The following is a 19,081-nucleotide window of genomic DNA, read 5'->3' on the forward strand; positions in this document are numbered from 1 at the left end:
GTATCAAGAAATACCATTATTGATGGAAGAAAATAAAAGACAAGTTCTATGTATTTCGTAATTTTCGATGGATTTGGTTTCGAAAGCAGATTCATGCCATCTGGCAACATTATACACAGGTCATTATCCTCACTTGTTTTAGTGAGAGATGCAGCTGATCAGTGATAATGTAGTAGATTTTGATGGCCTCTATATTAATTGCGTTGTTGCATTTGTAATTGTATAAGACGGGGTGGGAGGGAATATGTATATTTTTTCAAAGTTATTGTAAAAACGATTGATTGTGAGAAAAATGTTTTAAAGAAAAGATTTGATATTGTAATGTTCCATAATTAAAGATGATTGCAAACATGATTGAAGGTTGATGTGACCAGAAGAATGGTTAGATGGTGTATTTCAGTTATCATAGGCAGAAAAGACGATAAAGGGTGCTTAGTAAAGACGAATAGTTGGTTCACTTTTTTATTATGAATATGCAGGAAGTGAACCAAGAAGGTTTGTTTTGCTGTTATGGTTTAACCTATCCTCTGTACTCAGGCCAAGTTCATTTTTGTTTCGTATACTGAACTGTTACACTTATTTTGTAAAGCTGTTAAATAATTCTTCACGTGTTCAAACTGTATATGATTTTCCATCCCTTTCAGTTGTAACTCTCACTGCAAACATTTATGTAAATTATTCAGACCTAGAATGTAGCATCTTCAAGAAATTTAAAACAAATTATTTTATACGATGTTTGAGATTGCGTTGTGTATTCGAGACCCAAACCCCCGAAAATAGAAGTATATAAGTAGATGAAAAAGTACCCTGGAAGGACTTAGAGATTAGGGCAATTATTTACTTTTATTTTCCTTTTTTTTTCATAATTTTTTTTTTACTGTGGTAAAACATATACGGATTAGAAAAGAGGGTAAGAGATTCACACTGACATGTGTCACTTGACCTTTCATGTGTATTTTTTGAGTTCCACTACTGATCCTGGATGGTGGAAATAGTTCTTACTGTATACTGCTGCAAATATTTTTTGTGCATGGGTTTATCGTGTAGGTCTAGTCTGTTGTTTCTCAACAACATTGAATCATATGAGCTTATGAGAGTTCCATTTTGCATTAGGATTGAAATATAGTTAATCCTTAAAAATGGTTCATATCTGAGAATTCACCCCAACTTCTGTGATCAGCTGATGCCTAACCTTTGGGACTTGCCTCTTATGCTACTTCCATTGTTATCCAGTGATCATTTTAAAACTGATCCCTTAGACACAGGAAGTAATGAATTTTGTAAGTACAATGTGTGGGATGATCTTATTATTGTAAAACAGGTATCTCCTCCTGGTGAAACATAGTTTGTGTATGTTACAATCCCCTTTAACTTACACTGCTTTGCTGGCAGAGCATGAGTTGTTTAGCTTGTAAGGGACACCGCAAAAAGTTAATGGCAGCATTAGTACAGGGACCTCTCATTTTACACAGTTGTTGCGTCTTGAAAGTGGTTGTGTAAATCAAATGCTGGTAATGAAGGTTAGCGAATTTTGTTATTGATAAGATTGTAGTGAGTATCATACTAGTGAAAAACTACCGTGTATTTGTACCAGAAAATATTGCATACTGTACAGTGAATTATATTAATAAAGGCAGAAAATAATGAACTTAATTCCAACACTTAACTTTACCACTGTTTCTAAATAACTTGTTGGTGCTGATGGAAATGGAGTTACTGGGAAGGGGGTCATCTAGGTTAGATGACATAGCTGTGGAAGGTGGTTGTGATGATTGAGTGAGTTCAACTATTAAATATGTAGATCTTGAGGGCTAGTCCTCCTTGCAAGTGTCCTTTTTCTTCAAAAAGAAGTCATGTGTTGTCTGCCTTCTCATGGTAAATTTCATTGTAGTACTTGGTGTCAGGACATTTTGGGCCATCTTTGGATTCTTTTTTGTGTTTGGGTCATCCTTGTCAAATATAGAGCAAGATCAGTGGGGTTGAATGCCTCAGCTAACCTCTAACTAGATGTTGTGATAATTGTGGCATTTCCTAAGATTCTCAAATCAGCCAGGGCTTGCGTGAAATGTCTTTGCTGCTTCTTATTCCACTGCTGAGTCATCATATATGCTAAGAGCCATTGTTTGTACTACAAGCATGCTGACGGAAACATTTTCATGAGTTTGATGTTCAATCCATGTGCCCAATATTCTTTCCGTTCTCTCCATAATCAAACTTCAGGAATAGAAAATTTGATGCTATGATTATTGTTACCTCTTGGCACTCCTTGACCTGTGCACTGTCACGAATAGTCCATAAAGTAGATTTACTAAGTCCAAGGACTCGCTTGATATCAGCTTTTTTGTTCACCTCTCACCATTTGAATGCATCAATTTTACCTTCAGTGATAGACTTATGCTTCTTAGCAGCACTGGTACCTGGAGAACTTTAAAATAAAAGTCTCTTTAGTAGCATAATGCAAGGAGCAAAACAAGTGCAATATACAGTATACTGTAGCACTACCATGTCTAAAGCCTGTATCTATGCCATTTGTATGTGCACTTCTTACTCGGTGCTGGCAACACCACACCTCTGTGCTGCCAGCTCAGTGATCTAGTCATTCCAAACTTAAGCCCACACAAATTTAAAGATGATGTAAATGGACCATGTCCGATACTCTGAAAATGGCGTAAATGGAGAGATCCCTGTAGTCATGTTTAGGAAAGTTTCTCTGTGGGCACTGAGTTTGACATGTAAGTTTTTTCCAGCCTTTGTTATTGTAAATAGAGAGAAAAATATTTTTGGAAAGCTATGAGGTAGAAACTGCAGAAGTTGGTGTCTAAGTTTGAAAGTGTGTTTTTGAAGGAAGAAAGTTGAAAGTAAATGTGAATAAATGCAATGTGTTTAGGTTGAGCAGAGCTGCAACAGGTTAGTTGGGGTGTTAGTTTGCATAGAGAAAAATTGTTGGAAGTGAATCATTGTGGATACCAGAGAGTGGACATAGTAGCAATTGGAACCATGGAAGTAGAGCTTTATGGACTGCATGTCTGAATGGAGAAAACTTGTAGGAAGTAGATTATTTTAGTTACCTGATAATGGAAATGGCTACAAATGGAACCACGGGAGCTGAAGTGAACCTTAGTGTGGGTGAGGGGATGAAAGGGTTGGGCACATTGACGAATGTGTAGAAAAAGAGGTTGTTGTCTCTAAGGGAAAAGATGTTATGTATGATGATATGATTCTGTTGGTTTAGCATTGGTGTGAGTTGTAGGCCGAAGATGACAAGGTGGAAATGAAAATTTTGAGGACTGTTCCCACATCTTCTTTAGCATCAAGGCTACCAATTATTTAGCACTCACCCTCACACTAACTTCCAAGTTTACCGCAAAGACATTTTCAAACCATTATCCCCCCTTCCCTATAGCTTAAGTTCTCTTAGAGTGAGACCATGTAGGTCTGTTCCTTTTTCTCATATTGGTTACATCTACACACATTCTGACCTCCCAGCCTGAGCTTTCAAGGATGAGTGTTTCTTTTTGGCTGCTTGTATTCAGACTTATGATATTGAAATGCAATGAGGGAATGATTTCCAGAACCTCGCTCCTGCCCCATTTAGTCACCTTATGCAACATGCTGGAAAGATGTGGGAATTATTCTTTCTCTCCATCCCCAGTGATAGAGATAGCTACTTATTTACTTTTTGCCACATGGAGTTCCTTTTAGCTTTATGAGGTAGGTGGTTGAGACCATGTATCCTAAATTGCAGTGATGTGCATACATATATGTGCAGAGGGTGCAGAGCAATTGATAACAAGTGCTTGGTGTCTTCATTATGGGCATGAAAGATCTTGGGATGTGTAGAAATATTGTGTGTAGTGATATAAGGTGGATTAAGTCCAGGGCATAGGTGGGAGAACGTGACACGTATTAATTTGGGAATTGTGGCTTTTGATGAGTGTATGTGTCATGGGTTGGAGTTTAAGATTTAGATGGGAGGTAATGTTTAATGCTTGTTAGGTTATTTGAGTGTGTGTGTGTTTTGACTTATGTTTGTTAGAGATGGGGATGTGCAAATAAAAGGTTACTGAAGTGTTAGACAGAGGCAAGCCAAAGTAAAGATATAAATCTTTACTTTGGCTGCTGCAGGAGCTTTATATTGGTGGAAGGAACTCTTAGTGCAGGAAGTAAGTGTATAAGTATATATGAATAAATGGAAATGCTTCGTGTAAGATGTTGTGTTCCAAACTGCTATACATTCATGGGTCTTCCAGGGTCTAGCACATATGTTTGAATCCTTGTTATGACTCAATCACAGTCAACCCAGCTGTTCATCCACCCATAGAGGTTGGTCGATGATATGGTCACCTGGAATGAGCCAGGGCATGTGAAACCTCTGGGGTAAACCATGGAAAGGTCTGTGGGGACTGGATGTGGATAGGGAGCTGTGGTTTCGGTGCATTACACATGAGAGTTAGGGACAGAGTGTGAATGAATGTGGCCTTTTTTGTCTGTTTTCTTGGCACTGCCTCGCTGAAGAAGGGGGTAGCAATGCTGTTTCCTTTGGGGTGGGGAAGTGCTAGGAAAGGATGAAGGCAAGCAAGTATGAATATGTACATGTGTATATGTGTACACAAGCAAATGGATTTGTATGTAGCATTTATGGATCTGGAGAAGGCATATGTTAAGAGTTGATAGAGATGCTCTGTGGAAGGTTTTAAGAACATTTGGTGTGGAAGGCAAGTTGTTAGAAGCAGTGAAAAGTTTTTATCGAGGATGTAAGGCATGTGTATGAGTAGGAAGAGAGGAAAGTGATTGGTTCTCAGTGATTGTTGGTTTGCGGCATGGGTGCGTGATGTCTCCATGGTTGTTTAATTTGTTTATGGATGGGGTTGTTAGGGAGGTGAATGCAAGAGTTTTGGAAAGAGGGGCAAGTATGCAGTCAGTTGTGGATGAGAGAGCTTTGGAAGTGAGTCAGTTGTTGTTCGTTGATGATACAGCGCTGGTGGCTGATTCATGTGAGAAACTGCAAAAGCTGGTGACTGAGTTTGGTAAAGTGTGTGAAAGAAGAAAGCTGACAGTAAATGTGAATAAGAGCAATTTTATTAGGTACAGTAGGGTTAAGGGACAAGTCAACTGGGAGGTAAGTTTGAATGGAGAAAAACTGAAGGAAGTAAAGTGTTTTAGATATCTGGGAGTGGATTTGGCAGCGGATGGAACCATGGAAGCGGAAGTGAATCATAGGGTGGGGGAGGGGGCGAAAGTTCTGGGAGTGTTGAAAAATGTATGGAAGTCGAGAACGTTATATTGGAAAGCAAAAATGGGTATGTTTGAAGGTATAGTGGTTCCAACAATGTTATATGGTTGCAAGACATGGGCTATAGATAGAGTTGTGCAGAGGAGGATGGATGTGCTGGAAATGAGATGTTTGAGGACAATGTGGTGTGAGGTTGTTTGATAGAGTAAGTAATGAAATGGTAAGAGAGATGTATGGTAATAAAAAGTGTGTGATTGAGAGAGCAGAAGAGGGTGTTTTGAAATGGTTTGGGGTCACATTGAGAGAATGAGTGAGGAAAGATTGACAAAGAGGATATATGTGTCAGAGTTGGAGGGAACAAGGAGAAGTGGGAGACCAAATTGGTGGTGGAAAGATGGAGTGAAAAAGATTTTGAGTGATCGGGGCCTGAACATGCAGGAGGGTGAAAGGCTTGCAAGGAATGGAGTGAATTGGAATGATAGGGTGTACCAGGATCGACGTGCTGTCAGTGGATTGAACCAGGGCATGTGAAGCGTCTGGGGTAAACCATGGAAAATTTTGTGGGGCCTGGATGTGGAAAGGGAGCTGTGGTTTCGGTGCATTATACATGACAGCTAGAGACTGAGTGTGAACGAATGTGGCCTTAGTTGTATTTTCCTAGCACTACCTCGCGCACATGCAGGGGAAGGGGTTTTCATTTCATGTGTGGAGGGGTGGCAACGGGAATGAATAAGGGCAGACTATGAATTATGTACGTGTATATATGTATATGTCTGTGTGTGTATATATATGTATGCGTTTTGATGTATAGGTATGTATATGTGCGTGTGTGGACGTGTATGTATATGTATGTGGATTGTTGTGCTACCTCACTAATGCGGGTGATAATAATACGTTGAAATGTATAGGTATGTATAAGTGCGTGTGTGGGCGTTTATGTATATACATGTGTATGTGGGTAGTTTGGGCCATTCTTTCGTCTGTTTCCTTGGGTTACCTCGCTAACGCGGAGACCGACAGAGTATAGTAAAAAAAAAAACACGTATACATATTTTACAAACCTGCATGTTTGTAGTGTCTGTTATAGAAAGTTGGATGTTATAAGTAAGCCACATGGTGATTTTGAGAGTGGCAAGTGAGAGGGTGGTAGCATGCATAGAACATCTGTGTGGCTTCAAGAGAGTTAGAGGGTGTTTGTTTGGACTAGGTGTTTGCTTTTAAGACTTTATATGAGAAATTAATGGCATGAGAGAGTGAATTATACGTGGCATTTATGAATCTAGAGGAACCATTTTTTAGGCTTGACAGAGGCCTTTTGGACAAGTTGGGTCAAATGTATGATGCGAATGAAGAGTTACAAAATGCAGTGAGGAATGCATGTATGCATGTCGGAAAGAAGGGTGAGTGGTTTCTTGTGGAGGTAGATCTTTATTAAGTACATAAAGTCACCTTGCTGGAGGTAACAACTATGATGAATGCTGAATTAAGAGAAATGAGCATCCAAGTTTCAATAAAGTAAATAGCCATAACAGTGACCAAAGTATTTAGATCTTGAAACTTCCAATTTCTGCAGTTTCTAGCCCAAGTGTATAGTCATTCACCCACTCTGAAACCATTGAAATTCCAATTTAGGCTGGTATCACAGAAAATGGGTTTTCAGGCCTAAAGTTTTTTTTTTGGGGGGGGGGTGCTTGTCACTCTTGCTGAATACCTCTAACTGGTTTGAGGCAGGTTGATTATGTAAAAAATTATTCTCCCCCATCCATTTTTTTGCTTGCTTGCTATTTCCCATCTACTAAGGGATTACCAGGGGCAGATAAGGTCATGGCTTCATGTGCGCATTTTCACTCTCTGGTTGTCTTGTGTAATACACCAAACCACAGTCTCCTGTCCACATCCAGGCCACACAGGCATTATGATTATGTTGGAAGCTTAAGTCTTAAACAAAAGTCCACATTGATGATGGGGCTAATTGAAATGTGAGGAGGATTGACGAGAGGGAGTCATAAGAAAAGAGAAAATATTTTTAGAATTTTGAAGGAAACATGGAATCTCCCTTTTAGAATGGGCCAGGTTATAGTTGAAGATGTGGTGAGGCAGAGAGTTTGAAAGCTCTGAGGTGTGAAACTTTGAGGTTTAGAGTAAAAGAGATATCGAAAGAACATGCTCTTTAGTTGCCTATGGTCAAACATTAATTCATTGATGCATTAACTTGCTGAGTATGTGTGGTCTAGCTGAATGTGCAGGCACTCAAGCAGTCAGTTCTCAGGAGTAAAAACAGTTATATTAGAGAGGGGAACCAATTTTGCAGTGTAAGACAAGTGAATCAAGTTTAAGGTGAGTGGGAAAGTTGGATCAAACTACTTTGTACTTAGTCAAGTAAACATAGAGTTAGGGCTTCTCCAGATGTAAGAACAGCACCTCATAGAGGGACGGATTAAGCCTTTGTACAAATAGAGCAACTGTTTGGAAGAAACTTCCATTTTCTTAGAGGTAGACTTAGCAATTTGTTTAATTTAAGATTTCCAAAGTAGTTTAGAGGTTACAGGACACTGTGTTCATGGTGTAAAATGGTGGAATTACTTACAAATCCATAAAAAGATGCAAGAAAGTTGTAAATGGTGTTTTAGAGAGAGGGAATTGGCCAGAAATTAAGTTTTGGAGACATTTAACTTAAGAGAGCATTATAGGTTAGAAGGGTTATTATGTGTAATAGAGTAATGAAAGGTAGAGGTGTAACCTTGAAGTGAAGAAAGGATTAAGGGACAACTTAGTCCTCCCAACCCTTACATATGCAGCTCAAGCCATGGACATAGAATGAGTCTCAGAGGTCAAGAATCCACGCTTTGAAAATGAATTAGTATGTTGTATGAATAGGTAGAATGAAGAAAGTAATGTTGGTATTTATGAAAGATTTGGTATGGCAGGAAATGCATAGGGAGTGAATTATAGTGTAGGTGAGACATAGTACTTTGTAGGTGGTTTGAGCATGTGGAAAGAATCCATCTGGAGCTGTCAGGGTAAACTGTAGAATAATCTTGGGATTGGCTGTGGATGGCGTGATCTGGTTTCATAGAATTAGACATCACAGTTAGAGTAGATATGTGCAAGTATGGCCATCACTGATTTGTTCGTGATAGTACCTTTCCAAGGTGAAAGAAGTTGGGTGTTAGAAAAATGAATTGCATCTGCGCTAATTCAGTTCTAGTAAAGTTAGCATATACAGGGCAAATTAGTCCTTACATTTTGTCATATATAGAAAAAAATGTTTTAAAGATAAGTGAGCTCCAAAGAGCAGTTCTTATGAAAAGGCAGGATTGTTCTCCCACTTCATAATTTTGACTCCTTACTGGACAGAATGAATCTTTAACTTAATGTGAGGAGCTGTATTAACTTAGCAAACTTGTGTGTGAAGCTTAACCTTATATTTCAAATACACACAGTTAGTTGTTTTGTGAATACCACAGCTTGGTTGTGAGTTTTGGCAAGCAGTAACTTCAGGGATGAGCTGTCAGTTTGCTTTTATTTGTTTGGCAAGCATGAGTTGATAAAGTTCGTACTTCCCTAAGTACAGGAATGACACTTATACGAGAGGATGCTTTCTTGTTTCAGGATTTTCAAACTTCCTCAGGGTAAAAGATCTTAGCCAAAACAATTCGCTATTATCATGTAGTTGTGATAATAGAATTGTTTTGTGTCCACTGTTCGTAATGATGTCATTGATTAATACATTTTCTATGGTATTCTTTATGGGGTATTTTTTTCTTTTTTTTTCTGATACATTACAGTTTTCTCCTGGATTTTGTTTCCCATCATGGGGCCAAATTATCAGGGAAGTAATGTTGTTAATAGATACTCATTGTTTTGGGCTGTTCTTTCTTAGATCGAGGCGTGCCGTGTGATTGTTGACGACCGGGGAAAACCCACAGGTGATGGCATCGTGATTTTTGCTGACAAGAAAGGTCCCACACTTGCCGTCAAGAAGTGTCAGGAGGAATGCTATTTTCTCACAAGGTATAGTTTGTCTTCGTGCCGTCACCTCTACTGTATATACCAGGGCATACATCCGCATGCTGGAAAGTAAGACTACCTCTTCGATGATAATAGTTGTATATCAGAAGTTTTCAGGTAACCTACAGTGGAGGTTTCTTTGTGTATGGGAGGGGGGGGGTGATAGTGGATGAAGGTGGGGATAGTAGCTCTTAAGGAAGAAGGGAGTCTTCTTTGTACTGTATTAGTTGACAATATGTTATTAATCGTAGTTTATTCCTTATTATTGCAAAAATTTGGGATGGTTTAATGTTCATTGAATCATGCTGGAGGCATTTAAGGGATGGATGGGTATGTTTTTCATCAGAGAATACCTGTATGCAGAATGGGTGGAAGTGGCACTAACTTCATTTTTTTATTTTTTTTCCAAAGATGTTAATCTAACCAAGCTAATGCATAGTGATTTTATTCATTTTTTATATTGGGTGGACTGTTGTAATCAAAATGGGACTGTTCATATTTGAGTTTTTAGTTACTGAGGGAAAAAAGTGGTTTTGTAAACAAGGAAATGTTTATGATTAATGTGGGAGAATTGGGATATGTTGGGTAATGAGTGGATGGGACATGGGGTTAAATGGTCAGGGCTTCAGTGCACTGAATTAATGGTAGAGGGAGTTGGCAGATAGATTTTTGAGAACCTGGGTTACTTATGTTTGTTTTAGTTTTAAGTTCACAGGTCCCATGATGTATTTTTGTGATTTTGTTTATATGATGTGGTGCATCTCTGGTATCAAATATTTTTCTACATTTAAAGGAGGGTTTTACCATACAAAGTCTTCATGCCTTTTTGCTTCATTGTGGGGTGTAAATATTTCTTTACACACACACATACACACATCCCTTTAGCATGTCATTGGACTGGGTCTGCATATAGTATAACCACATGCAGGCCCCATCATCAGCAGAAGAAAAGGAGTACAGCTTCATTTAGTAACTGCTATTCTTGATTGGAGCGCATCCCTTCAAGCTCCAGTGTCCCCCCTCTTTCTGCACTTTCCCAGACTACTGAGGTAGTGTCTAGAACAAAGAAATGGTGTCATTTACACACATCCACTACCTAACTGTGACTTACGTTTTGTTGCATTATGTATGATAGCTAGAGAATAGATGTGAGTGAATGAGGCCTTTTCTTTACCTGTTCCTGGTTTTACCTCTCTGACATGGAAAATAGTGAACATTTATGAAAGAGAATATATATATATATATATATATATATATATATATATATATATATATATATATATATATATATATATATATATATATATATCCCTGGGGATAGGGGAGAAAGAATACTTCCCACGCATTCCTCACGTGTCGTAGAAGGCGACTAAAGGGGACGGGAGCGGTGGGCTAGAAACCCTCCCCTCCATGTATTTTAACTTTCTAAACGGGGAAACAGAAGGAGGAGTCACGCAGGGAGTGCTCATCCTCCTCGAAGGCTCAGATTTGGGTGTCTTAATGTGTGTGGATGTAACCAAGATGAGAAAAAAGGAGAGATATGTAGTATGTTTGAGGAAAGGAACCTGGATGTTTTGGCTCTGAGTGAAACGAATCTGAAGGGTAAAGGGGAAGAGTGGTTTGGGAATGTCTTGGGAGTAAAGTCAGGGGTTAGTGAGAGGACAAGAGCAAGGGAAGGAGTAGCACTACTGAAACAGGAGTGGTGGGAGTATGTGATAAGAGTGCAAGAAAGTAAACTCTAGATTGATATGCACCTGGGCATGAGGAGAAAGATAATGAGAGGCAAGTGTTTTGGGAGCAGCTGAGTGAGTGTGTTGGTAGTTTTGATGCATGAGACCAGGTTATAGTGATGGGTGATTTGAATGCAAAGGTGGGTAATGTGGCAGTTGAGGGAATAATTGGTGTGCATGAGGTGTTCAGTGTTGTAAATGGAAATGGTGAAGAACTTGTAGATTTATGTGCTGAAAAAGGACTGGTGATTGGGAATACCTGGTTTAAAAAGAGAGATATGCATAGGTATATGTATGTAAGTAGGAGAGATGGCCAGAGAGCGTTATTGGATTACATGTTAATTGATAGGTGTGCGAAAGAGAGACTTTTGGATGTTAATGTGCTGAGAGGTGCAACTGGAGGGATGTCTGATCATTTTCTTGTGGAGGCGAAGGTGAAGATCTGTAGAGGTTTTCAGAAAAGAAGAGAGAATGTTGGGGTGAAGAGAGTGGTGAGAGTAAGTGAGCTTGGGAAGGAGACTTGTGTGAGGAAGTACCAGGAGAGTGAGTACAGAATGGAAAAAGGTGAGAACAAAGGAGGTAAGGGAAGTGGGGGAGGAATGGGATGTATTTAGGGAATCAGTGATGGCTTGTGCAAAAGATGCTTGTGGCATGAGAAGCATGGGAGGTGAGCAGATTAGAAAGGGTAGTGAGTGATGGGATGAAGGAGTAAGATTATTAGTGAAAGAGAAGAGAGAGGCATTTGGACAATTTTTGCAGGGAAATAATGCAATTGACTCCCACGTTAGTAAGGTAGCGCAAGGAAACAGACGAAAGAATGGCCCAACCCACCCACATACACATGTATATACATACACGTCCACACAGGCACATGTACATACCTATACATCTCAACATATACATATATATACATATATACACATGTACATAATTCATACTGTCTGCCTTTATTCAGTCCCGTCACTACCCCGCCACACATGAAATGACAACACCCTCCCCCCGCATGTGCGCGAGGTAGCGCTAGGAAAAGACAACAAAGGCCACATTCGCTCGCACTCAGTCTCTAGCTGTCATGTGTAATGCACCGAAACCACAGCTCCCTTTCCACATCCAGGCCACACAAAACTTTCCGTGGTTTACCCCAGATGCTTCACATGCCCTGGTTCAATCCATTTACAGCACGTCGACCCTGGTATACCACATAGTTCGTTCCAATTCACTCTATTCCTTGCACGTCTCTCACCCTCCTGCATGATCAGGCCCCGATCACTCTAAATCTTTTTCAGTTCCAATTCACTCTATTCCTTGCACGTCTCTCACCCTCCTGCATGATCAGGCCCCGATCACTCTAAATCTTTTTCATTCCACCTTTCCACCTCCAATTTAGTCTCCCACTTCTCCTCGTTCCTTCCACCTCTGATACGTATATCCTCTCTGTCAATCTTTCCTCACTCATTCTCTCATTGTGACCAAATCACTTCAAAACACCCTCTTTTGTGTATGTTGGTGGGTTAGGCCATTCTTTCGTCTGTTTCCTTGTGCTACCTCGCTAATGCGGGAGACAGTGACAAAGTATACTAAGTATATGAATGAATAAATATATGTATTTATTTATTATTCTTGATCGCCATTTCCCACGTCAGCGAGGTAGCGCCAGGAAACTGATGAAGAAAGACCTATTCACTCATATACACACTTATCTACATACATGCGTGTACATATTTGCACTTGCTTGCCTTCATCCTTTCCCGCCACCACCCTGCCCCATAGGAAATAGCATTGCCACCCCGTGTCAGCAAGGTAGCGCCAGGAAAATGGATTTAAAAAAAAAAGAAAAGACCACATTCGTTCACACAGTCTCAATCTGTCATGTGTAATGCACCAAAACCTCAACTCCCTATCCACATGCAAGCCCCACATACCTTTCCATACTTTACCCCAGACATTTCACATGCCTTGGTTCCATCCATTGACACCACATCCACCCTGGTATACCATATCATTCTAAGTCACTGTATTCCTTGCATGCCTCTCACCCTCTTGCATGTTCAGGCCCCAATCACTCTTTTTCACTCCATCCTTCCTCCTATGATATGGTTTCCAGCCTCTCCTTGTTCACTCCACCTCTGACAAATATATCCTCTTTGTCAACCTTTCCTCTCTCATTCTTTCCATAAGGCCAAATAATTTCAACACACTCCCTTCTGCTCTATCAACCATACTCTTTTCATATTACCACACCTTTCTTACCCTTTCATTACTTACTCAATCAAACCACCTCACACCACATATTGTCCTCCAACATTTCATCTCCAACACATCCACCCTCCTCCGTACAACCCTATGTCTATAGCCCATGCCATGCAACCATATGATATTGTTGGAAGTTCTATTTCGTCAAACATACCCATTTTCACACTATGAGATAACATTCTCTCTTTCCACACATTGTTCATCACTCCCAGAACCTTCACCCCCTCCTCGACTGTATGACTCACTTCTACTTCCATGGTTCCATTTGCTGCGAAGTCCTCTCCCAGATATCTAAAACACTTCACTTTCTCCAGTTTTTCTCCATTCAAACTCACATCCCAACTAACTTGCCCCTCAACCCTGCTGAGCCTAATAACCTTGGTCTTATTCACATTTACTCCTAACTTTCTCTTTTCACACACTTTTCCAAACTCGATCACCAGCTTCTGCAGTTTCTCTCGAATTAGCCACCAGTGCTTAATCATCGGCGAACAATAACTTAAAGATTTCCCAGGCCCTCATGTACCTAATAGACTGCATATTTGTCCCTCTCTCTGTAACTCTTGCATTTACCTCTCTAACATCCCATCCATAAACAGATTGAATAACCATAGAGACATCACACACCTCTGCTGCAGACTGACCTTCACTGGGAACTAGTCATCACTCTCCACTCTTCCTGCTTATACACATGCCTTACATCCTTGGTAAAAACTCTTCACTGCATGTAGCATCTTGCCTCTCACACCATATACTCTTAAGACCCTCCACAAAGCATCTCTGTCCACCCTATCATATGCCTTCTCCAGATCCATAAATGCCACATACAAATCCATCTGTTTCTCTTGAGTATTTGTCACATACATTCTTCAAAGCAGACACCTGATCCACACATCCTTTACCACTTCTGAGACCACACTGCTCCTCCGTAATCTGATGCTCTTTACATGCCTTCACCCTCTCAGTCAATACTCTCACATACAATTTTCCAGGAATACTCAACAAACTTATTCCTCTGTAGTTTGAACACTCACCTTTATCCCCTTTGCCTTTGTACAGTGGCACTATACATGCATTCTGCCAATCCTTAGACACTTCACCGTGATCCATACTTATGCTGAATACCCTTACCAACCAGTGAACAGCACAATCACTCCATTTTCTAATAACTTCAACTGCAATACCATCCAAACCTGCCACCTTGCTGGATTTCATCTTGTGAAGGCTTTCACCACCACTACCATTTTCCACAGTAGTGAGGAGGTGTTGCAGAACAGATGACTGAACCTTAGAGGGAAAACTCTTTACTTGGCCTCTTTTTTTGTGCCTTCTTTTGGAGAAGTAAAAGTGGAGGGGAGGATTTCCAGCCCCGCGTCTCGAACCCCTTTTAGTTGCCTTTTACAACATGCATGGGATACGTGGGAAGTATTCTTTATCCCCTATTCGTTTTTAATTTTCCAAAAGAAGGAACAGAAAAGGGGGCCAAGTGAGAATATTTCCTCAGAGGCTCAGCTCTCTGTTCTTAACACTACCTTGCTAATGCGGGATATGGCGAATATATCCACCCCCATACATATTTGCCATTTCCTGCGTTAGCAAGGTAGCATTAAGAACTGATTAGTGAGCCTCAGAAGGAAGAACCCTCACTTGGTTCATGTGTCTGTTCTTTCTTTTGGAAAAGTAAAACAGGAGGGGAGGATTTATAAACCAGACACTCCCCAAGTCACCTTCTACAACGCGCTAGAAAAACGTGGGAAGTATTTTTTCTCCCCCTATACCGAGGGATGTTCATTGCCTTATACGATAGCTAGAGAGTGGGATGTAATCAGATGTGGTCTTTCTTTGTCTGTTCCTGGTGCTGCCTTGCTGATTCGAGAAATGGAAGCGGAAGTCACAGGGTGGGGGAGGGGGCGAAAGTTCTGGGAGTGATGAAGAATGTGTGGAAGAAAGAACATGATCTTGGAAAGCAAAAATGGGTATGTTTGAAGGAATAGTATTTTCAACAATGTTATATGGTTGCGAGGCATGGGCTGTAGATAGGGTTGTATGGAGGAGGGTGGATGTGTTGGAAATGAAATGTTTGAGAACAACGTGGTGTGAGGTGGTTTTGATCGAGTAAGTAATGAAAGGGTAAGAGAGAGAGAGGTGTGGAAGTAAAAAGAGTATGGTTGAGAGAGCAGAAGAGGGTGAGTTGAAATGTTTTGGACATATGGAGAGAATGAGTGAGTAAAGATTGACAAAGAGGATATATGTGTTCGAGGTGGAGGGAACAAGGAGAAGCGGGAGACTCAACTGGATTTTGAGTTATTGGGGCCTGAATATACAGGAGGATGAGAGGCATGCAAGGAATAGAGTGAATTGGAACGATGTAGTATATTGGGGTCGACATGCTGTTAGTGAACTGAACCAGGTCATGTGAAACTTCTGGGGTAAACCATGGAAAGGTTTTTGGGGCCTGGATGTGGAGAGGAAGCTGTAGTTTCGTTGCATTACACATGACAGCTAGAGACTGAGTGTGAATGAATGTGGCCTTTTTTGTCTTTTTTCCTGGCGCTACCTCACTGGAGCAGGGGATAGCAATGCTGTTTCCTGTGGGGTGGTATGGGGTAGCGGAAGGAATGGAGAGAGAGAGAGAGAGAGAGAGAGAGAGAGAGAGAGAGAGAGAGAGACTTCCGACAGAGTTCTGTTCTGACCGACCGGTCAGATCTTTAAATGGACATATGTCAGCATGGCAAGTAGAATTCATATTCCTGTACAGCATTCTATAATGATTATCTCATTTTTGATAACCAGCTTTATTTTATGATTCTCTGCTGTTTCTTTTTTAACCAGCTTTATTTTATGATTCTCTGCTGTTTCATTTTACCTTTTATGAAGATTCTTTAGTTCATGGATGATTTATCCAAGCTTTCAATGAACTTTTTCACAGCTCCTTCATCTGCACTTGCTGCTTCACCTGTGACTTGAATGTTGTGCAAGCTATATCTTTTAGATCACTTGAACTAACCATGACTTCCTATGAAGTTCTTTATGTAATCCTCTCCCACTTGCTCCTTCAGAGTCTTAAAAAGACTTCTAGCTTTCGCCTGAATTGTTGATAAGCTTATTTTTACATTTTTTTTTAATTTGATCTATCCAACAACTTTTCCATTTTGTGGGTGGGCCATTATCGTTGCTTCGTTATTATTGTAGGCTTCATACTTACCGAACAGTTCACTGCTTCATGTATTTTTTCTGTGTCCTATAGAATTGTGGAGTTTGTTGAATGGGACAACTGTAGATTAGGTGCCATCGCATTAAATTGTTTTCCGCCTTCATATTGGGTGACCTATCAACATGTGATGGGATTTTTCCTTTTTGCTCGTCGTCTTCTTTGGGGTTTAATACAAAAATGGTTTGATCCTGCACAAAAATTCCTTAGATTCATTTGAATAAGGCACACACTGAATGGTAACTGAGAGAGATGCTGTGATGTACTTAATGCCGGGATATTGTCTGACTCACTGTCACACACACAGCTGTTAGCACTTGTGGACATATGACCAAGCATAATTTTTATATTTACATAAAGTTTTTACTTTTCCCCTGTTGTATGTACAGATAGTCATAAGTCGCATAGGTCATAAGTACGGGAGAGCTTGTATGATTTTGAGCGATCAGGGCATGAACATACAGGAGGGTAATAGGCGTGCAAGGAATAGAGTGAATTGGAACAATTGGGTTGGCATGCTGCCAGTGGACTGAACCTGTGAGGTAAACCATGGAAAGGTCTGTGGGGCCTGGATGTGGATAGGGAGCTGTGGTTTTGGTGCATTACACATGACAGCTAGAGACTAAGTGTGAACGAATGTGGCCTTTACTGTCTTTTCCTAGGGCTACCTTGTGCGCACAGAGGGGAGAGGGTTGCCATTTCATGTGTGGCGGGGTGGCGGTGGAAATGGACGAAGGCAGCATGTATGAATATCTACATGTGTATATATGTTTATGTCTCTGTATGTATATGTATGTATACCTCGAAATGTATAGGTATGTATATGTGCGTGTGTGGGTGTTTGTGTATAAATGTGTAAGTGGGTGGGATGGGCCATTCTTTTGTCTGTTTCCTTGTGCTACCTTGCTAACGCAGGAGACCAATAAAGTATAATAAATCATTATTAAAAATTTTTTTTATTATACCTAGTTGCTGTCTCCCACATTAGCAGGGTAGTGCAAGGAAACAGACAAAAGAATGGCCCATCCCAACCCACCCATATTCACATGTATATATATATATATATATATTTATTTTTATTTATTATACTTTGTCGCTGTCTCCCGCGTTTGCGAGGTAGCGCAAGGAAACAGACGAAAGAAATGCCCCCCCCCCATACACATGTATATACATACGTCCACACACGCAAATATACATACCTACACAGCTTTCCATGGTTTACCCCAGACGCTTCACATGCCCCGATTCAATCCACTGACAGCACGTCAACCCCGGTATACCACATCGCTCCAATTCACTCTATTCCTTGCTCTCCTTTCACCCTCCTGCATGTTCAGGCCCCGATCACACAAAATCCTTTTCACTCCATCCTTCCACCTCCAATTTGGTCTCCCTCTTCTCCTTGTTCCCTCCACCTCCAACACATATATCTTCTTGGTCAATCTCTCCTCACTCATCCTCTCCATGTGCCCAAACCACTTCAAAACACCCTCTTCTGCTCTCTCAACCACGCTCTTTTTATTACCACACATCTCTCTTACCCTTACGTTACTCACTCGATCAAACCACCTCACACCACACATTGTCCTCAAACATCTCATTTCCAGCACATCCATCCTCCTGCGCACAACTCTATCCATAGCCCACGCCTCGCAACCATACAACATTGTTGGAACCACTATTCCTTCAAACATACCCATTTTTGCTTTCCGAGATAATGTTCTCGACTTCCACACATTCTTCAAGGCCCCCAGGATTTTCGCCCCCTCCCCCACCCTATGATCCACTTCCGCTGCCAGATCCACTCCCAGATATCTAAAACACTTCACTTCCTCCAGTTTTTCTCCATTCAAACTCACCTCCCAATTGACTTGACCCTCAACCCTACTGTACCTAATAACCTTGCTCTTATTCACATTTACTCTTAACTTTCTTCTTCCACACACTTTTCCAAACTCAGTCACCAGCTTCTGCAGTTTCTCACATGAATCAGCCACCAGCGCTGTATCATCAGCGAACAACAACTGACTCACTTCCCAGGCTCTCTCATCCCCAACAGACTTCATATATATATATATATATATATATATATATATATATATATATATATATATATATATATATATATATATATATATTTTTTTTTTTTTTCATACTATTCGCTATTTCCCGCGATAGCGAGGTAGCGTTAAGAACAGAGGACTGGGCCTTTGAGGGAATATCCTCACCTGGACCTCTTCTCTGTTCCTTCTTTTGGAAAATTAAAAAAAAAAAACGAGAGGGGAGGATTTCCAGCCCCCCGCTCCCTCCCCTTTTAGTTGCCTTCTACGACACGCAGGGAATACGTGGGAAGTATTCTTAATCCCCTATCCCCAGGGGATTGTCCAAAACATGTTTTGGACAATCACATGTTTACCAAATGGCGTCCTAGCTTCGTCTCTTCAATGTATATCAACTGACTGTTATATTTCTCTCTTGTGTCTCCCCTGATGATGTGATTATTACACGAAAGTGCACTTGGGAACTTTTCGTGTTTCATTTTCCCCGTGGACTCGTAGGAAAATATATATATATATATACTGCTACCTCGCTAACGCGGGAAATGGCAAATAGTATGAAAGAAATATTTTTATTTTATTTTGC

General features: G+C 40.5%; 1 protein-coding gene across 1 annotated transcript in view; it reads left to right on the plus strand.

Annotated features, from left to right (window-relative positions):
* LOC139749593 (hrp65 protein-like) overlaps positions 1-19,081 on the plus strand; it is a 106,511-nt gene that overhangs the window by 27,656 nt on the left and 59,774 nt on the right. The window contains exon 4 of the mRNA XM_071663686.1: positions 9,117-9,247. Coding sequence (XP_071519787.1) covers positions 9,117-9,247 — 131 coding nt within the window. The remainder of the gene's footprint in view (positions 1-9,116; positions 9,248-19,081) is intronic.

Source organism: Panulirus ornatus, chromosome 1, assembly GCF_036320965.1.
Source record: "Panulirus ornatus isolate Po-2019 chromosome 1, ASM3632096v1, whole genome shotgun sequence".
Lineage (NCBI taxonomy): Eukaryota > Metazoa > Arthropoda > Malacostraca > Decapoda > Palinuridae > Panulirus > Panulirus ornatus.